Source organism: Magallana gigas, chromosome 5 (genome assembly GCF_963853765.1).
Source record: "Magallana gigas chromosome 5, xbMagGiga1.1, whole genome shotgun sequence".
Taxonomy (NCBI): domain Eukaryota; kingdom Metazoa; phylum Mollusca; class Bivalvia; order Ostreida; family Ostreidae; genus Magallana; species Magallana gigas.
This window is the reverse complement of record NC_088857.1, coordinates 46,176,241-46,199,003: the sequence shown is the minus strand read 5'-3', so window position 1 is coordinate 46,199,003 and position 22,763 is coordinate 46,176,241. Positions and strand designations below refer to the sequence as shown.

General features: G+C 34.2%; 1 protein-coding gene across 2 annotated transcripts in view; it reads left to right on the top strand.

The window, feature by feature from the left end:
* The window catches only part of LOC105317164 (sonic hedgehog protein), a 52,148-nt gene that overhangs the window by 20,692 nt on the left and 8,693 nt on the right, over nt 1-22,763 (top strand). Inside the window, exons 2-3 of one of the 2 annotated variants that reach the window (XM_066085880.1) lie at nt 1,391-1,464; nt 19,337-20,457. In XM_066085880.1, coding sequence (XP_065941952.1) covers nt 20,149-20,457 — 309 coding nt within the window. In that variant the 5' untranslated portion in view covers nt 1,391-1,464; nt 19,337-20,148. Of the gene's footprint in view, nt 1-1,390; nt 1,465-18,479; nt 19,030-19,336; nt 20,458-22,763 lie in introns of those variants that run through there. The other variant, XM_066085878.1, reaches the window with a different exon arrangement.

Here is a 22,763-nt window from a genome sequence, read left to right as displayed (position 1 = left end):
AGAATATATAGGACGATGTCATCACTGATTATCATCATTGACTTACAGGATGTGTGTATCAAAGATCTAAGAAATACAGAATCCTGATGAAACTATCAGGAATGGTTTTGTCAGATCGGACAGTTTATTTATGTAATATACAACTATGGTTTTCTCTGAATTTATACGCAATAATTTATTTTTTTTGGAGGGGGGGGGGGTGAGTGTAATTTTTTAATTTAATCGATGGATATGGACAATTGAATATTCTTACAAACTTACATAGAATACAGTGAAGAGACATGCATTGTAGACACAAATATAGTTAAATATAAGCATGCACTTAGACACAAATTAATATATTTAAATATAAGCATGTATTGTACAGACAGATATAGTTAAATGTAAACATTCATTGTAGACACAAATTAATATTTTTAGATATAACCATGCATTGTAGAGACCAAAAAACAGTTAAATATAAGCATGCATTAGAAAAATCGTTTAAAAAGGAAATGTAAAAAAAGATTTGGACATGAGTTGATGAAAATGGAAAAATTACGATAAATAAATCATACCAATTGAATTAAAAATAACAATCCAACACTCAAATATGTAGTTGTTTATTTGATACAACTTATTAATGATAGTGCAAATTGTTGATGTTGTTAATTACCGAAGAGATCAGACACGTGTCGATGAGAGTAATTATATTGCGTAGACTTTTGTAACTTACAATTTGCAAAAGATATGTCGTAAGCAACACGGACATTAATTGTTTCAAACTTTTATTGAAAATGGAATTTGTAGAATTGTTCGTCACAATAACAATAAAAAATTTTGGGGTGTGTCCAAAACAGTTGAAAATTAGGACATGTGTCAAATATTTTGCAAAAGAATTTTACAAAAGAATTTAACAAAATTTTCTTTTGACACTAATCGTATTAATGCCATGAAACGAATATTTGCAACGTGATCTTGATGGTTTAAAGCAGAACGATTATTAATTATCGGTAAGAGTATTAATTTGATTTCATTTACGTTATATTGATAAATTCTCATCTACTTTTAACCTCATGAACCGCTAAACTCGGAGCGGGCGTGTATCAAATAACAAAGGATTTACAACAATATAAATTTTTATTGCCATTTTGGAGCGCGACGAATTTACTCAGTTAGAAAAGGAAAAACTAGAAACAGAGACAAGAAGTGCAGTATCATTTGTTATTAATGACAATCATTGATAATTAATCAATTCAGAACAAGAAGTGACCAAAAGAATTTTGTGGCTTTCCTGAATGAAATTCCCGTTCCCACTATTGTCAGACATTTCGAAACTGAATTTCAATGTTCTGTACTTTAATTTTTTTTAATAATTTGCAATGTTTTGTGTTTTTAACATTATTTTCAGAGTCATGGGAACGCGTAGAACTCGATGGAATTCGCCATGATCCTAAAACTACAAGACTTGGTAAACGAATATAGGTGAGTGGTTTTAATTCTCAATATGACACTCAAAATCTTTTTCTATGTTTATTTTGCGTATTGTACCGCCATCCTGATTGATTAGTTTTATTTTTTTAATAATGTTTTGAATTGTAATCAAGTACTAGTATATTTAAGGCCAAAATAATTATTTTTTTAAAATTGCGTCTGGTTTTCAGGCTGACTGAGTTCTCCAAGCCTGATTTGCTTTACGGTACATTTTTCCAAATGTAACAATTTTGGAGTTTACTTTTGAAATTCCCCATCTTGGTATCATTCACATTTAAGAAAGCACGTTTGGCGTTTAGTGTGTTTGATATCTGTCTGACTGGCCAATTCTGAAAACACAAATGTTGACAAAAATTGTTATTCCTTCCTACTTACCCAATTTGTTTCTGGATAGAATAGGAACGCGCTATTCATTTTTATTCTAAACTTAATCTGAAGGTTAAAACAAAGAAATCGTATGATTGCAAGTAGATTTTACTAGAATCAAAATCCATCACCACTTTTTGCCTCCTTTTTCCAAATCTTTTAAATCCAGTTATACATCAAGCCATTCTTTTCCTTCGAACCAAACTTTATAAAGTATTTTGATTCGTATTAAACCGTAAACGGATTTTTTTTTAATTGCGCAATTGGCTTCTAATACATGTACCTAACGTTTTTTTATGTAAATATCAAATTCATATTCAAGAAACAGTATTAAATGGGGTTACTTATAAATAGCAATGAATTCCTAGGGACATACCTCTTTGTGGCTTCCTCGGCCTTTTTCATATCTGTAGTTTATTGCGCCAAGTGAACATTTGATTTCGTCATTATATTAATACATCGGAACGTTTTTCGACATAAACATACTTTATTTGAGTTTACAGAAGATTGAGACATGAGATATGCCACTGATTAACTTGTTGTTCTAAGATGTAAACAAAAAAAACCCAGCAGAAAAAGCAATTATATGCTGATCCAGATTATTTTAAAGAGGGGAGATAATTGTGTTTGCCAGAAGACGGACCCCTCCCCCCACCCCCCGGCCTTGATCCGCGCATGTTTATAGATACTTCTTGATGAATGAATGGATAAAATGAATGTTAGCAAAGGTAAAAATTTAGGTCAGGAAAAGGAAATCATTTTTATATACTTAATGACTCGAGAAAGATATCAAAGATTCCAAACCCGACATTATTACTCAGAGAAAGATATCATAGATTCCAAACCCGATATTATTACTCAGAGACGGAGTTCTATAGCTGATGACGGTATATTTTCCTATTAATAACGCAGAACATAAATTAATACATAGTGTTTACAGAAAAAAGGTTTCAATTAAAAAAAATGTATACAAACAAAAAAAATTCGATATTGTTATCTCCCCTAAACTTTGTAGTCCTGGATATGATGTTCTATTTTTAGGATCATATCTTTGCCATTTAAAAGAATTCATTTTCATTGACAATTTTAATCACATGACATTTAGTACGCTCAATATCTGAAGGTGTAAGATGTTAGATACATTAATTGGAGCTGTTTATAAACACCATACCGATTTGATACCAGCCGGTGCAAGGCTTTCTAATATGATAATTAAATATCCATTAGAAAACTTTCATGGATTCTTTTCTTTTTTTTATCGATGTTCAATATGAATTTGAAAATTGCGCAATACCGTTTTCTCCTCTCTAGCTCACCAAGATCTATTTTATTTTCTTGGATTGCCTATCTTATTTGACGAATTAATCATTTAAGGTATTTATTTGCTCCTTTTCCCCCCTTTTTTGGTTTATTTGTAACTTCGCATTTTGACACACTCCTTATCAACATCATTTTGAAACATTTTTAAATTCATTATTTTATTAAATTATGACAACATAATATGAACCGGAAGAGGAACTCCTTTGAGTTCATGATGTAAAACCGAACATATGATAGAGATCATTACGAGCGAGTAAAGATACCAGGATGGCGCTTAATTGAGTGTAAAATGCGTCGAACCGTCTAAGCGAATGATGATCAAAGTTTGTTCTGGTGTGTAATGACTGTCCAAACAGCGGGCTATACACCGAGGAGATTGGCAGTGTAATTACCATTTTGTCTATAACCACAGACAATGAATGCACTTTTTAGAATTACACCTTTTGAATAATGGCAGAGAAGACACGTGCAAAACGATATATTCATTTAAGACGCGTTTCGAATGCTAGTAGTATCTTTTCTTTTTCAGTTAGGCAAAGAAATAATCATGAAATGACATAATGAATGAAATTTCTGTTTACTTTTCGGAATTATTATGTTACAATAAATTACAATTACAGTGCGATGGTATTCAAGGGTGTTGATGCATGATAAAAAAAAAACCTTCCTGCAAGAATGTACACGTAAGATTGATTGAAATTCATATCATAGCTTTTTCACATTTTAAAACGAGGACAATATAAAAATATGAAAAAAGTATTTTGGATATTTATTGGATCTCTTTACAACACCACTTTTGTTGACCCAATAGACAAAAATACTTCAAAACACATAAAAAGCCCCCTCTTTTAAGTTAATGTTGCATAATTCTATGTCCAAACATTTATCAAATCTTTTATGATATTGACAAACCGAAGTTTTTAAGGATTAAGAGGGAATAAAGGATTTCACACGAAGACAAAAAGCCGTAAATCTTGTTCAAAGTCCTTCTACTTTTGGTTGCCTCCTTTGTTTGCTGGTTTCGTAATTGCTCATTCTTTCTCCAGCTCTGAGCAGTAAAATATTGGAAGCAAGCGGCATTTAATTAGTCATTGCCCATGTTTATCTTTTAAACAAAATGACAAAGATGGTATTGATCCGACTAAACACGTTACTGATTTATCTGAACAAATCTGGTTAAAATGGTTATCATGGTGATCAGAAAAATCACGAATCGGTTTTATCGTTTGGTTCTCATCCAACGCGAGCTCCCGGGCGGGGCACGCAGGCCGGGTTACGTTACCTTAAAATCAAGGAACCCTGGGAGAAACCAGGGCTACATAATAAGGGCTTCAGCATTTACAGATGTCAATTGTTTAGAATTACTCGCACAAAAAACTGTTATCGTAACAAAATCTCGTACAGCTAAGAAGAATGTAAGCTTTCAATAAAGTTGTTCTCATTAAATCTTCCATTTAAATAATCGAATAAGCGGAAAAAAATTCTGGTGTGATATTATCGATAGCTAGATACCATCGAAGATAAGTTGAATTCTTTAATCGATTTTTAAAAGATAAGTTTATTCTTCAATTCGATTGAGAGTAATCACCATACTTGAACACCATATTGTTGGTTTTTTTCTCACTATGAAAAAAATATCTTCGTCCGTGGTCTTCACGTGATCAGCCAAACTGTTTGGTTCCCTTATTTCCGGCGTCTGGTAAACACAACGTATCAGGCAAAGTATCTATCTGGTATTGGGTTTGTTTTGATTTCTATGAACCCAAAATAGACCTAGTCTTGAGGATGAAAGTTGTCGGGGCAAAATATTTTTTTAATGATTATTTTGGTCAATTTGATTTATGGACCATGCATGTTCTGTGAGAAGATATTAAATAAAGGAACAATTGGTCCTGTCAACTTAGAGCACTGACTAACTGTATCAGTAGAGATAATCAGAAATATCGAGTCCCTTGTGTGAAGAACTGAGCCATACAAACCTTCAGACCTGATTTGTCTACCACGTTGATAAAATCTCCATTCACGAAGTGATGTTAAGACCATTCGCTACTTTTTACGGTGATTCATAATACCAGGCTGTAAGTTAACAGTATTAGCTTTCGAAATCTCGTGACTCAAGAGAGTACTCGTATGTTCACGTCTTGGTCACGATTTACATGAATTCTGTTTGTGTTTTTTTTCTTCTAAAGTCTGTCGTCTAAGAATGTTACACAGAATTAAATTTTCCTAATGGTTAAATATTATTTTATCTGCGTGAAAAAAAACTATGAAGTGACAATGCGTATAGTCGGAACTGTATCAAACAGATTGATCTCACAATATATTTTAGCCAGTTTGAAAAACGAGTCAGATGGCAATTTTTCACAACTGGAGAATAAAATTCAATAATATAACGTACATGTAACGTTTCAAAGTAAAATAAAATCCAGTCATGGATAAAAATACCTTAATGACGGCAAGTAGAGAACGATGCCAATATAGATGTACATGTACATGGTCCGTTATCACCTGTTGTGATGTCTGAACACTAAAGTGATAGAAAATCTAATGAAGAAGAAATATTTTGTAGAATAATCAATATCAAACAAATATCATATTCAATCTACAATTTCTGATGATAAAGAAATATATTGTTACTTCAATTACCGGTAAAAGGTAATACGAGAAGCATTTTCAATGATAGTGCATCTTTCATGTGCGGAAGGATGAGTGTTCAAATCGTTGTCGTCACAACTTGTATGGAGTAATGAATGTTTATGTACAAAGTGCCTGGCGTGTATAATTAACTTGTGTCGAAATACGTGTGTTTTTTTAGTTGTTGTTTTTTTTTTAGAAATGGTTAATGGTCTTTTTAGAGTCTTATTGAGGTTTTTGTTAAAAAAACGATTTTGCAGTTACAGGGCATATTAATAAATTTTACCTGTTTATGGTGCTAGTAATTATCCTACCTAAAACAATGATATTGATAGTTATTATTAGTTTAAGAAGGTTAAAATGAAATGATGAGCTCTAATGTTAAGAACCAAAAGGTAAATATGAATTCAATTTTCTGATAAAAAAAAAAAAGAGAAAAAGAAGAGACTAACCCTATCAGACGACACGGTCCATTAGGGTAATGAGCCTAACTCGATAAGCAGTGTCTCTACAGACTTTTGCAGCCCACATTTCTGTTTGTTTTTTCTGGTTTTGTTATTCAGTTATAATGAGTTTTATTTGGCTGAGAAATATAACTGCTACAAAAGTCACGCAAATCGTCGACAGGCAGTATAACTTGGTAACAGTAAGCATGCTTATCCCGTATGCTGATAATTTACGCGTAGGATTTTTTTATCCCATGTTGTTTTGCCTGGAAAAGAAAACTGTCTATAGGCGAGTGGAGTGGGAGGGTATTTGGATTTTCATTCTAGCAGTCCAATCATTCAGGAAACCACATCATTAGAACAGAAAGTGACCCAAAATCAATCACTCCTTTCAAAGAAAAAATACTCGATAGAAATGAATACCTTGGCAATGGTTAGACCTACAATAGATTCTTTATGACCTATATTCAAGGTAATAATTGGGACGTTGAAATTGTATGACCCGAACACGTCTTGAGTTTCGTCACAATCTGCAAACTCATACTCCCACTTCCGGTCTTATCCACGAGGTGATGAAATGTTTCTTTAGTTGAAATGTTTCTCATTTACTATTATACATGCCTCTCCTTTTCTTGATTTCTGACATGCCTAATTTGGCACACAATAGTTTTTTCTTCTATTTTGGACACAATGTTACCTATTATATGCTATTACAGAAATGAAACTACTATAAACACTTGGGTTTGTTTCATCGTGGAAATTTAATATTTTAATGAAATAAGATTTAAAATGTACAATTCGCTATTCTGACTTGTACAGTTCAAATATTTCTTACGGAGGAGGAGAAACAGTTATTAACCACAAGGTAATTTTTATATCTGAAAAAAAAAATGTCTATTCATTTTTAGGGATATTTTCCTTCTATGTATATTACAAACAAAAAAATTCAAAGTGCTTTTTTTTACCAATTCTAGTGGCTTCATTTCAATCTTTCTAAAAGACATACATAATTTTTATATGATGTAAAGATTTCACATTGTGAAATGTAATGGTATATGACATGATAATATGCAACAGTTGTTTTTCCAAATAATATAAAAGACCATGACTTATATAGCTCGTGGTCGGCCTAATAATTGATTATTAAGACCTCTATATACGAGTTTACTTCACAGATATAATTAGGCAATCATTTAAACCATATATAATAGTTTTATGATTCTGTGACAGCGATTTCATTGTGTCGTTTTATACACAGAAATTGCGTGATCATTTTATTGATTGTTTACGTCAGCTTATGAGTTAGTGGAAAATGTTTCGCTGTTGGATGTCACATGTACTGAAAATTATAAAAGGATAGCAATGAAAGAAAAATTGAAGGAGACAATTTAACCTAAACCATTTCTCTTCCTCTCTCTTTCTCTTCCTTTCTCTCATTATGTTTTTATTTAATTGGTAGGTTGCTTGGCTTGTCTCTATGGGCAAAAATTGTTTTATTAAGTCAATCATCAGATTTATTGCGTGTGAAGTTAGTCAATATTTTACGTACTTGTATTATCAAAAACACACGAGAATTATCTATAATCCACTTTGTACACGAGCGTTCCTGAAACAGGAAACTTATCGCATCAACCGCCTTAATTTGGCTTGTTTACGGTTCGAAATGGTTGCTTTGCCCGCCATCATTTAGGCTTAGGGCAACATATCGGTATAAGCTTGTTGAAATACACGATTGTTCTGTGTGCCAGGAATGAGGCCTAGAATGCCTAGATTTACAATGGATGTTCGGGATACAACTCTGTGATTCTATATTTAGAAGAGGAGAGTTCCCGGCCCTCCCTAGTTCGTCCTTAACTAAGCCTCCGGTGTGAGATGGGATTTTGTTTTGCACTTTTGGCCGCCATATCTTTTTCTCTACACATGCTGGAATCTATGTTGGTTCTTGGTTCTTTGGTATCCTAATGCGATAATAATGCAATAAGTCCAGTCTATATGAAAGAGATGTCATCTGTCTGGTCGCACGTGGTCAGATGATTTACCACATAAATATGCACTTTTTAGTTTGACTTTGTGTTGAAATATGGGTTAAGTGATGTTTCGTACATGTCCGCACTTTTATAGTTTATAGACATTGTTGATGCTAAAGTTTAAAAGTACGTGGTCTTCGTAGTTATTTTTAAATAATCTACAAAATATCCAAGATAGCAATTTTGCAATCAAATTAAGAATATTAAATTATATGGAAAGGAAAAAAAAACATTCTTGTTATTAAAAAAGGAAGCTTCGATTGCACATTCTTCAAACCCTCTCTTTGATCCTTTTTGCATATTTATGTAAAAAAAAAAAAAGTATTTCAATTTCAGGTTTTAGATCGATTATTCAACTGATGTGGTCCCGTTATATCTTAAGACAATTGCTGGATCATTTGAATAATAGAATTCATTTTTAAAAACAAGGTCGGTTATTACCAAGTGCAGAGAGAGAGAGAGAGAGAGAGAGAGAGAGAGAGAGAGAGAGAGAGAGAGAGAGAGAAAATATGCATTAGATCTTGTGACAAGAAAAACGTTTTATTGAGATGAACCTCATCTTTTTAGCTCACCTGAGCTGAAAGCTCAAGTGAGCTTTTCTAATCAAAATTACTCCGTTGTCTGTCGTCGTTGGCGTCGTTTTCACATTTTCATCTTCTTCTTCATAGCCACTGGGCAGATTTCAATCAAACTTGGCACAAAGCATCGCTGGGTGAAGGTGAATCAAGTTTGTTCAAATAAAGGGCCACTCCTTTTTTAATTTAGAATTATTGAAAATTTGTTGGTATTTTTCAAAAATCTTCTTAAAAACTATAAGGCCAGAAAAGCTGTAACTTGTATGGAAGCATCCTCAGGTAATGTAGATTCAAGTTTGTTCAAATCATGGTCCCCGGGGGTAGGTTGGGGCCACAATAGTGGGAATGGATTTTTACATAAGAATGTATAGAGTAAATCTTTAAAAATCTTCTTTTCAAAAACTATCTGACCAGAAAAGCTTAAACTTGTGTTGAGGCATCCTCAGGTAGTGTAGATTCAAGCTTGTTCAAATCATGGTCCCTGGGGGAAGGGCAGGGCCACAATGGGGGGGGGGGGGTCAGGTTTTACATAGGAATATACAGAGACAATCTTTAAAAATCTTCTAAAAAACTATTAGGTCAGGACAGCCCAAATTTGAGTGGAAGCATCCTCAGCTAGTGTAGATTCAAATTTGTTCAAATCATGGTCCCCAGGGGTAGGGCGGGGCCACAATGGGGGAATGGATTTTTACATAGGAATATATAAAGAAAATCTTTAAAAATCATCTTTTCAAAAACTATTATGCCAGGAAGGCTCAAATTTGAGTGGAAGCATCCTCAGGTATTTTAGATTCAAACTTGTTCAAATCATGGTCCCTGGGGGAAGGGCGGGGCCACAATGGTGGATAAATTTTTTATTTAGGCATATATAGAGAAAATCTTTAAAAAATCTTCTTTAAAAAAACTATTAGGCCGGGGAAGCTCAAATTGGTGTGGAGGCATCCTCAGGTAGTATAGATATAAGTTTGTTTAAATCATGGTCCCCAGGGGTAGGGAGGGGACACAATGGGGGAATGGATTTTTACATAGGAATATAAAGCAAATCTTTAAAAATCTTCTTCTCAAAAACTATTAGGCCAGGAAAGCTCAAATTTGAGTGGAAGCATCCTCAGATAGTGTAGATTCAAGTTTGTTCAAATCAAATCATGGCCCCTGGGGTTAGGGCGGGGCCACAATGGGGAAATAGATTTTTACATAGGAATATATAGAGCAAATCTTTAAAAATCTTCTTCTCAAAAACTATTAGGGCAGGAAAGCTCAAATTTGAGTGGAAGCATCATCGATAATATAGATTTAAGTTTGTTTAAATCATGGTCCCCGGGGGTAGGACGGGGCCGCAGTTGGGGAGGGGGTGAGTTATTACATAGGAATATATAGAGTAAATTTTTAAAAATCTTCTTTTTAAAAACTAGTTGGCCATTAAAACTTAAACTTGTGTGGAGGCATCCTCAGGTAGTGTAAATTCATGTTTGCTTAATCATAGTCTCTGGGGGTAGGACGGGGCCGCAGTGGGGGAGGGGATGAGTTATTACATAGGAATATATAGAGCAAATTTTTAAAAATCTTCCTTTTAAAAACTATTTGGCCAGTAAAACTTTAACTTGTGTGGAGGCATCCTCAGGTAGTGTAAATTCAAGTTTGCTTAATCATAGTCTCTGGGGGTAGCATGGGGCCGGAATGGGGGATGAATTTTTACATAGGAATACATATAGAATACATGTATCTTTAAAATATTCTGGGAAAGTTTTCAGTCCAAAAAGCAGTAACTTGTGTGAAAGCACAGGTTGTGCAGATTAGAGTTTGATAAAACCATGATTCCCTAGAGAAAAGTGGGGCCACAAAATGGGGGGAGGTATATAGGAGTAGAGAAAAATCTTCTTACAGGTACAACAACAAAATAGGCTTGGTATTTACCAAAAAATAAATATGTGGATAAAAATTGACAGATTTTCAATTTTTTAGCAAGGTCTACTGAACTAAGTTGTCAAGATATTTTGATTTTGATACTGTTATGTTAATTTAATCAGAGTTAAAGCAATTGTTGCTCAGGTGAGCAATGTGTCCCCTGAGCCTCTTGTTTTTATCTTCCGTGGTGAAGTGGTTGAGCGAAAACAAGGGAATCTTTGTATTTTAGAAGTGGATTAAAAGTACGGTAAATTAATTAATTTTTTTCCATAAAACAATGATCAAGAAGTCGTTATCTTAAACAATGTATGCGATAATCATATAGCATATAAGGCAGAGAGCACGTGTCATCCTTCTTGAACTAATCGCCGGAAATAAACACAGACATGAAAACGGCAGAATTTCCGGACTGTAACCTTCACCTATGTGAAATGCAAACGTACAAAAGCCCCTGGTCCCACAAAAGGAGTGTTGGTGGTACTTATGGGGCCATTTAAGAAGTCAACGTTGTAACTTAACAACTGATCGCCGAAATACCGTGAAATTCCACTCGATTTCTGAAATGTTGCACAACGTGGATGCCACTTATTTCTGTGTTCACCAATGCAGCTTTTTGATATAATTTAATCTTAGTATGAAATAAAACTGTTAAATGTTAAACGAGGATTTGATCTTTGGCATGATCTAGGAGAACTTTAATCTTGTTAGCGCTTTTTATAAGCATGCGACGTACTTTTTGTCAGACAAAATACAATTTACTGCCTATGCTAAACATGGACAAGTATGCCTTATAGCGGGAAAATCCGAGACTGTTAGATATCCTGCCATGCTGGTTATAATGCCTGCCTGAAATGTGATAATGTTTTGATGATGATAAACGAATGTTATGATATCAAAAATAGATTTTACCATTGCATCGGAATCGAATTTTTACAAATTGTTTTTCCCTATTGTGTATTCAAACATTTCACATATTTTGAGTCTATTTGCATATTTTAGGGTAAAATATGATATGTGATTAAAATAAAGATATATGCTATAATTCATTTTAATATTTGGGTTTTTTTCAGTCCCATATCAGTATAAACTCTTCACTGCCCTTCTGTGTGGTGGCCGGTTTTTTTCCAGTATTTTTTTTCTATGGTTTTGAAAATCATTTTGAAATTTGCCTCATGGTTAGAAATAGCTGCAAGTCTGTAGCTCCCGGTCTGAAAAGATTCCGATGGACAACCTGGAAGCTAGTTCCTTATGTGTTAAAAAGATGCAATTGACGGCGCACAAAACTTGTTCTAATTTTGGACTAATTATCTTTATTTCCGAACACGTAAATAGAAGCTACACGTTCATTACGTTTGCCTCAAATAGGCCACATATCGATACCCCTTACATGCCTGAAACAGGGGTGTTAATTCGTAGTGGACATGTTTATCTAATATTGTAAATACTGTCTTAGCATGGTTTTAAAATGCACCGTTCTATGTATAAAAGTATGATGTGTAAATGATCTACTTGAACCGGATTTGGTATGGAGAGTAAAAAATCAGGCAAATATTAACCTTCACTACATAATCAAACATTTGTATTAATTCCATGAAAAGTTAATCTGTAATGAATCTAGAAGCTTTTAAACTAAGGTAATGAGGGACACTTTAAAGGATCTGTCTGGTTTTACGTAGGAGGAGAGATACTGTCAAAAACAGTCTCCTATCCTTTTATTACAACAAACACTCATATCGCTAAGATTTCAATTAATGCAAACGTTTAACAAGGATTCGAGAAAACCAAGACAATGAAAACTTTGGTTTTGGATCATACGACGATAAGAAATAGAGTTATATATTTTTTTTGTTTTTGATGAGTGATTTCATCTGCTATTCGAGCCTGCAGGTCTTAGGTACGTTTAGTGGAAAGAAAGATCACAGGTTAGCAAGTGAAAAGTCAGCGAAGGTCGGTCCTTGTAATCAACGTATGTAATTATCATTGAATTACGTACAATTCCATTAAGGACTGTCGTGGAGTCGCTGATATTTTAGAATCGGGCAATGCTAATTTAGATATCAATAATGCGATGCGTTTAAGTGTATCTTATTTAATGATGCATTTAACCTGTTTATTTTTACAGAGTAAAAAAAATCGTTTTGAAAATTATAATAGTTCTGCATTCCCAATAGACAAAAGCTTTTGCAATTACGATGTTTTATTAATGACAAAACACCAACGCCTCATCGAGCAATAATATTTCAGGGGATAGTTAATTTATTTTAGTTGAGGAAATGTCAGTTAAATAGTGGGCTCGCCTCGATTTATATCTATGTTGGATTTTCAGAATTGCTAAACTCATCTACATGCAAGGGACATGTTCTTGGCCCTTAAGAAATTTGGACATTTCATGATACAAACATTTGCAACTAACTTACATATGAAACCTAATAAAAAGGAAGTAACTGTCTTAGAACTATGAAAATTGCCCCCTTTTTACTTTACAATGGGTTCTGTAGTGGTCCTAGCGCTGCAGATATATCAGAAGCTACCAAACTACCAGGAAAACTATAGAATATAAAAAACAAATCGCCACTTGAATTAAAAGAGGTGGGGAGGGGTGTTCCAATCGCCTTCTTTTTGAATGTCAATTCATGTTCTGAACCAATTCTCTTTTTCAAGCACAAATCCAAACGTGAAAAATTTTACCACACTTTTGCATTTTCACTTCATATACATGTACATGTACATGGTTCTTGTTGCAAGCTTACATTTTAAAAAGGATAGTAAGATAGCGCTGGTGGGTGCTAATATTCATGAAAACAAGATAATAAATGAAAAGTGTTGCCGTTTTAATATTTTTAATTGATTATTTTAGATTTTTTTAATGCTTTGCTAAGCTAAACGATTCATAACTATATTACAGAAAAGAAAAAAAAAACAGTATGCTTTCTACAATACTGAGAGGGTTTTTTTTTTACATGTTCGGTATTTGAATATGAATTATGCTAATAAAGGGTAAGTTTTTTTTTAGTCAAAATAAGGCGAGACGAAAATAATTAAGGCTAGTAATTTTTTTAAGACAAGAACCTATGGTCGATGAATAATATGCTTAAGCTTGTAAAATAAATATTTCTGGAATCAATGGTTTCGTCTTTAACTTCAAAAACATAGACGTCATTTACAAATGGCAACCCCTCGAGACTTTCTGACAAACAACGTTAACGTTTTACCGTGCTCTTCCGTGATGACAAATGAAGGTGCGATTGCTGCAATAACGTAATGCATTACATCCAGTGCATATCCAATCTACTCTGACGAAAAACAAAAAAATTGTATTCTACGTCATATTGCACTAGGTGTTATACAGCTAAAAACGAGCGTGTATGTACAATATCAGATGACGTACATATGATTTGGTTAGGGCACGAGTAGTGCACATTTCCAAGAACTTACTTAATAACTTATTCTATGGTGTGACTGATGTAACTGCAGATCACGGTGCCATACTCATAACTTGACTTGATTAAAACACATATTTACTTTCAACATTTTTTGTTGTTGATATTTTGATTTTTTTGCGAAAACGATAGGATTATCTGGTTGAATAACGTCAATAAAAATATTTTAAAAACTTGTTGGATTAGACAGATTTCTTAATTATTGTGAAAAAAAAAACTATTATATTCAAAAATACTAGACTATTTTGCATCATCACTTATCTTAGTTACTTACGTTTAGATTTAAAAGTAATAAACTCAAAACGTAATAGTGCACACTTTATCTTAAAAATGTTTGACAACCTAAAAAATGTTATTGTACAATTTGCAATATGACAAGTTATTATACAATAGTAGTTTTACATTTACGATGTTTACAAAATGTTGTTGTAAATTCTTGAAACACCCCTCTGCGTAGAACTTTAACAGTTACAAATATCGAGTACTATTACGATTGCGCGTGACGTCGACTTTTCTTTCAAATCGAACACTTATGTTAAGTTTGAAATTATTGGTTCACAAGGACTTTTTATATTCGTTTTTCCATTCAGCTACCAGTTAATAATTAAACATAGATTAATAACAGACAGACGTCATTGAACTGAGCATTTTCCATGATTGTCCAAAATTATCATGGGGCGTTTTCTAAAAAACAAAAGTGTTTTCGAGCTAGCTAGTTAAAGCAGTAACAAATGGGATATTTGGACTTCCATTTAAAACAGCATAACCAGAAGTTAATTTCCCCTTAGTATCCAGCCGTAGACCGGCGCAACCAATATAACCCTACAATCAGCTTCATCATCACAAACATAAACCTTTTAAATATTGTAATTACACGTGTTTCTAAATTAAAATGATATTATAAAATGTCATGTGTACATCTTTGTGTTAAGTGGCAGACCTCGAGCAAAATAGTCGCATCTCAATTCATAAACCCTTCATCCGAAAATGAATTATTATCAAAGAGACCAAAAAATGTTGCTCCGTTACCAACCGGAGATGGCCTGTCAGCAGTCGCCATTAACTTGGCCATTATGAATATATAGAAGCAGACTTGTCGTCGAACGTTGCGAACACCAACGCACTGCGTCATTGATCGCGGATTACTTTGGAATTCCCAAGCCAAAAATAGGAGAATGCTGAGTCTGTCTGTCCTTAAATTTTGTTCCTTCTGGGGTTTTCCTTTGCTGTCTCTGTTTTTTGTTTGTTTTGATTTGTTTGGGTTCCCTTTAGTTGGTTTGTCCGTTTTAAAGAGTGTGTAAGAATTGCTGTAATTTTGAGTTGCTGAGTACTTTGACCAATGGTGAAGGTAATTCATTGAGTTAAATAGTGCATCATTAATAACAGGTGTCCATCACACTTTTTTGTGTCAAAGGTACATGAAGGTAAGAAGTACTGGTGACATTTTAAAATCGATTCTTATCACAAATGTTCTGAGATAGTAAGACAATAGGGTGCATCCATGCTTAACTTGGAGAATAAGTCGCATTATTGACAAACCAAATATCTTTAACATACTGTTCCTTAGGCGCTTGGTATAAGACAGGAAATTTCAATGTCTTAAGGTTAAAATTAATTTTGCCTTGAAAATTGATAACCAACTTTGTAATGCCTTTTAGAAAAATTAATATGTATCCATTGTTGTTTTATTCATATTGTGAGCGTCAATATTAAACGAAAAATATGTAAATAGTCTTGATGGTGCCAAAAAATACCCACATCAAAAAGTCACATTTCAAAAATGATAAGATAAAATTTAGTTTAATCTTAATGACGAAACGATTTGGGTGTCGATTCATAAAAATTTATCATTTATGTCCTTCCTAATTTTTAAAATATTTTTACAAAACAAATATGATACCAAAGAACATGGAATCCAACAAAGAACCTAAACTTGTAACTTGCCAACTTGTTTCATCCAAGTTTCAGGAAAAAAAAAGTTTTCAGCAGATCTCCAGTTTGACATGATTTGATTGGTTTTTTTTTATTTTTGTGTTCCTTTACTTGTAATAAGAATACTATCTAATGAAACAAGGCAAACCAGAGGCCATTACGATGGTGCGGGGTGATGGTATAGTTAAATTCTAGGATATCTGCCAGACTGCTAAAATCATAGACAAGATAGAATATCTTTTTTCTGTTTTGCAATGCAAATATACAGACTCAACAAGTCTTGAACAAGGTGTTAAATATGGCCGTCACGGGAGAGATGACACCGGATACACTCCAGTCTCTCTAAACACCGATTATCTATCATTAAATCCGGCTGAAGGTCTTTGTAGACTGTCAGTATTTGTCAGCTCGAGACCGGTCAAGTCGGACCACGATATTGTTTAGGGTCGCCTCCCGCCCTTCGTGAGCGCCTTAGCTATCAAACTTCTGGGCTTACTGGGACAACGACCTGATGATAATTGGGGATATGGAACAAGTCCGTGACAGAGGAGCATGTGTTTATTGACAGGGTGCATATTGGTTCAGAAAGAGGCTTCCTCAAACAAACGACCAATTATCTGGTGCACCAAGTCCCTGATCAACGCGAAAACATTATGATATTCGAATTGCAACGTTTTCGACATTGGCCGAAGAAGGATATACTTTAAAATAGATTTTAATGATCATGTGTATGTTTATTAGGATGAATTGTTTATCTGTCGAATAACTTCGTTTTTGTCTGGAAACATTTGATGGGTACAGATGAGTTAAATATCGATGCTATTCTATGGTTCATTGCCAACATATTGTTGGAATCTCAATTTGGTACATCACATTTGGTAATACAGCGGTAATTTAGTAGTCTCTGTAGGAAATGAGAGTCTGAACCGATCTGGACATCGTTAAATTGAGGGGATAACGTACAGCATCACAGTACTTGATTTACGAAGTGTTAGTCATCACTCTTCCTAATCTCCACAAAGTGCCTCTACAACATTGTGAAGAAAGGAGAATAAAACTAATGATTATAAAATTGTTATTAGATTTTTATCTATCTATCTATCTATCTCTCTATCTATCTATCCTCATTTGTCTCTTTCATGTGTGTTTTTTAATGTTTGTGTATATGTTTCCATAAGTCAAATTAACACATAGTTTAAAATAGATAAAATAATTTCAAAACAGTTTAAACAGTAGCGAAAATTGAATTATTAAAATGTCTTTTTAAATGGTTTACTGTTTAAAACAGATAAAATGGCAGTCTGCCTACTAAAGGATGCTTTTACGTAATTCAACCGGAAGTTAGTGAACCAGCGGAATTGGAGATTATTTATGTGTTAATGAAAATAAACTTAATTGACTATTTGTCGCATAATGTTTGATCTCGTAGCAGATAGCAAAAGCACCATTGTTTTCTCAAAAGCATATTTTCGCAAAATAATTTAGGTGGACAAAACAAAACTAAGTAGCGAGCTATTTAGATTAAACCCTTTTTCTCAGTTATCAAAAGAGCAACATGTACATAGAGATCACGCAATACACAATCATTGAGTCATTAGGTTCCAAATATGGGCTGTGAAACGGGCAATTGTTTTAGTACTCGTGCTGAATGGAATAATTATTCCATTCATGGTTGCTTCGACAATTATTTAGAAACCTGCAACGTAGAACCGTTAAGAAGAAAGATAACATTTCAATTTTTTACCATTTATGGCTTATTTTAAAACGGATTGGCAATACGAGAGTGATATCCGAGATGGTCATTTGGTTTCACTATTGAAAGCAAAACCACTTTTTCCGCTATTGAGAAGCAATCAGGGCTGGCCATACAGTGGCAGTTTTAATTATCACACATCGGTATTTCGTGAATAGCTGTGCCGCTGATGCCCCCCTCTCAAAGAATGGAAGTGTATTGCACTACCATGATGGTAATTTAACCCAACAATAACACAAGTACATGATTTGTAAGGCTTACTTTTTGATCATCGGAATATTTATTTGAAGTGTTTGAAAATTAAATTCTTTGGCAAATTTGTAAAAGGAATTCGCAGTTAGAAAGCGCAATTTTTCAGAAATGAACAAATATTTAGAAATTAAAATTCATTGCCTTGGTTTGTATATAAAGAAATCTGAATTGATATTCCCAGTTTTACAATATTTATTTAACTGTTATTAAGTGACCAATTTGTTTACACTTCTTTTTGCCGACCATGGCTCTTCTGGACCTCTTTTTCACAACTAGAGGTGTCCTTTAAACCCCCATTCAGTCTCCAACCCCGGTCTATGCTTTTAAACAGAACATGGACTCATAAAACGCTGGACGATCGCAGTAAACGAATAAGTAACAATTACATGTAATCCAGGTCTATTCTGTGGGAATGGAAACGTTGATTATTTAGTAATACCCGTCCGGACCTATCTCTGCTGGATACGTTGTAAGAAAACAGATTAATTCCGGGAATCAGTTAAGATATCAAAATCATTTGAAGTTTGAAAATCTGCTTCGGGGTACACTTTTAACGACTTTTTAATTTCATCCGTTATATTTTCGGAGGCCAATTTTGCAGGAACTGTGAGATTACTTGGTGAAGTGATAAATGTAGAGGGAATAGCGATGGAAATGGCTGTCAGTGGTGATGCCGGGACGTTTATTGTCTTATAATGAAATACCGCCATTCTTCAATATAGATTTTTCTCTATAAAAAGAAGTATTTGGTGTCGTCCTAAAAAAGTGTGTACACAGAGAGATATGTGATTTTTTTTAAAAAGGTGTGTGGGAAAAACGCGAAGATCGCTCCTTATTTTCTATGTGACTTTGAAGCAGCAAGTCCAAATTGGGTCGGAAAAATTCCAAGAGATTAGCGCACGTAATGTAATAATTATTTTATCATTTCTGGAGCTTGGTTTCGAAAGGCCGGGGTATTTCTTATAGACGGCTCTGTCGTGCTGGCATCTAATTCCTTTTTATATTAACTCTTTCTACACTTATAGATGTCAATCATTTCAATGAACTGTCACAAAGCCCTTAGCTAGTCTGTAAATTGAATTAAAATTCGAATAAATTTTTAAGCTTGTAATCGGATTTCTACTTTGGAACATTAAATTATTATTCTTTTTTGCTTTGTACTTTAAATATGATACAACATTTGTAAAATGTGGATTTTAATTGTATTTTTCAGGAATTCTTCGTTTGAGGATAAAATGGAAAATCTTCACCCAAAAATAATTCCAGCAATGTAAAAGCGGGAAAAAAATATAATTTGGCGGACTTCAAAGAGCAATGAAGTTAATATCTGAGTGTCACAAGAAAATAATGAAGTGAAAGGGGCATAGGAGGTGGATTTAATGATTTTTAAACAAGAAGGGCTTTATCAGATAAAGCACGGAAGATGTAACTGATTGACAGTGTAGTGACTTTAAAGTGGGCTGTCAACTGAGGACTGGGTAGATTCCTATTGGTTCAAATTTGATATCTGATTTATGTACTTGTGGCTTGTTAAAAGGGATGTAATCACTGGTGAGAAGAAAGGAAAAAAATAGAAGGACTCGGGATGTACACACCCATGACCAATCAGCGAAATTCGATTGGATTATTACAGACATTGACAGCAACTTAGGGATATTAATATAGATATATTGAGCTGCCGCATCACAGTTTTATAGAAGATAAGTGTGGTGCTGTCATTTTATAGGATGTGAATAATATGAATGAATTGTAGGAACAATTTATAACGTACAAATTCAAACAGAGGATCGTGAGAAGTTGTACCAAAAAAAAAACTTTTGAAATAAAACCGTGGAAGGTTTATATATGTTTTTCAATTGTAAACTGAATTTGAATCATGGTTTTAAACTAACAGCGACATGTATTTGAGAGAAAATCCTGAGAGTTACATTAGAGCACATATAACGGTGGACACATCCAAACTGTCATCGGCGTAACATTATTTACTCTTTCTCCTCATTGGACGCGGTACAGGGGGATATCGTTATGCGCTCACAGGCGCTTCTCTCCGCGCTTCAAGCAGCAGTGTTAGCGTTTCTCATACTGACTGGACCGTCGTTACAGTGCGCGTCACCCCGGGGGTCGGGGCGGAGGCACAGGACCGGCAATAGGACACCCCTAGTGTACAAACAACACGTGCCGAACGTCTCAGAGAACACCCTGGGCGCCAGCGGCCTAGCGGAGGGGCGAATCAGTAAGGAGGATCCCAGGTTCAAAAAACTAGTGACAAACGATAACCCAGACATCATATTCAGAGATGAAGAGGGGGATGGAACGGACAGAATCATGACACAGGTACGCGTACACTTCTGTTGTGTCCCCCCTTTAGAGTAAGTCGGTGTAGATCCGATGTCTAATTCCCGGATTTGGAAAGAAAAACAAAACCCTTTTCATGTCCCTAATCCAACAGCACGACTAAATCTAACGAATTAGGATATGTAATAGCCATTAAAGCTTGTTTAATGTAAATGAATTACACTCGCTATAACTAATTACCTGAACCCTGCCTCGAACATCAAGGAAATGTTAAACCGACATTATGCAACGGAAAAAGCCGTTTCACTTTTTACTCGAGGGTGAAGCATTTTTTATGTTCCTTCCATGTAGTTTGACTTCGTTGGTGATTTGTTTTTTTATCTCGTTCTTCTACAATTGTCCCTCTAATTAAATGAGCTATTTTAAGATTTCCTAAATAATCAATAAACCTTCATTCACACTATGATGCATAAAGCAATAGTCTTCGCATTTTGATTTAGTTCAAATGTGTGTACATTCTCAAGATGGGTTAATTTCGAACAGTTTCGAAAGAAAGTGTGAAACACAAATAATTGAATTATGAATTGAATCGTGATTTAAAAATTATTTGATCACTCTTTATGTACTAAGTACAGATTCTTTATTGATTTTGTTTTTTGAACTGATATTCTGTTGTAAAAAAAAATATATGATTAGTTCTAATGCCGCGTGTGATGAGTCGAATTACAGCTAGTCCTAATCCAATGTCTTCGCACTCTATCGGAAACTATTTTATATATTATATTGGAGGCGTTTCACGAACTTGGAAAGGATGCTGAATGTGAAAGCTTGTACATTCAACATATATTTTGATTTAGCTGAATGAAAGATTTGATTTTTCCACGTTTAGGGATGAGCAAATTGATAATAATGAAGTTAACAGACTCATAATATTTAAGGAGGCGTCTTTATCTTGAGAATATCCCTCAGTTGTATATGTAATTGTCCATGGCTTTGATTTTGCTCAATTTTCTTCCCAATTTGGAAGTTATGGAGACTTAATGAAACACTTGACATATAAATATTGACGTAAACATTTCATTATCAGCCCCACATCCAGTCTTCTCAGAATAAACACCCATCACCCTCAGCGACGTCAATTGATTTCCTTCAAAACCATTGCCGGTAATGGCAGTCTTAGACACACTGACTTAAAGAACAGTAACAAACAGGAAAAAGTGGTTTTGCAGACATGGCAATTGTAAAACTTGACAAACTTAACAACAGTTTATATTTAAAACATGATGCAGCTACCCTCTAGCATCCGAGATTGTTTGATACCAAACGTGTAGACAGAAATATTTTTGCCTCGGGATCGATGTACAATTAAATTAAATATCCTCAACATCTGATTATCCAATCGCTTGAAAGCATCATAATCGCATCATTTCAAATATAGCCTATCCGGTAATTGTTGCGTCTAGAATTTATCAGCTTGAATGAAAAATATAGAATGATAGTTTTTTGACAATAAGAGCAAGAATGTATGAGAAAATTGCTCATTAATAAGATCCTGCTGACTGTTTTTCTTTATGTCTACATGTCAATATTGATATAATCAAGACAAGATATATATTTCAAGAGACCTTTAAAGGAAGTGAAATTACACTTATTCATGAGAGTATGAATCATACTGGTTAAGATAAATCCACGCACATAACAAACTCCTTTTCATCAATATGCATTATTTTTTCATTCAATTGGGACTTATGATGCGACGGTCTTCGGAAACTGCATCCGTCAGTTAGTAAAATATTGTGGCGGCGAAGGCGATAAAAGCCGCTGCCTAATATCCCCAAGTGCAAAGGCACTTCATGTAACTTCAACATTTGTACATAAATTTACAAATGTAAGACATATTTTATATTGGTTTTCAAAGCGATAACTCTAAAATTGATAAAATTTCAAAACCTTCTCTACAATTCCATCGCTTGGATTTCGTCTTCTACTCAGATGATTTGTACTCTTCGTTTTATTTTTGACATTGATACACAATAAGGCAATTCCAGTTACGGTATCTCAAAACCCAGAAGATAATTTGCTCAGACAACACGTGACATAGAGAACTGCAGACGATATAAAAGTCAAAATGATTAACATTGAAGTCACTTGACACAAAACAAGCGAACAAAAATCAATGGCATAGTATTACTTGGTAAACAGGTTAACGCATTCTGTTTTAAAGTGGTACTCTTAACAACCCAACTATTGCAGGTTTCAACTTTAATTCTGCTAGCCCCAAAAGTCAAATCAAACTTTGCGCTCAATTTCTCATCTGTATGGTGTCAAAACCCTCATTTCAAGAC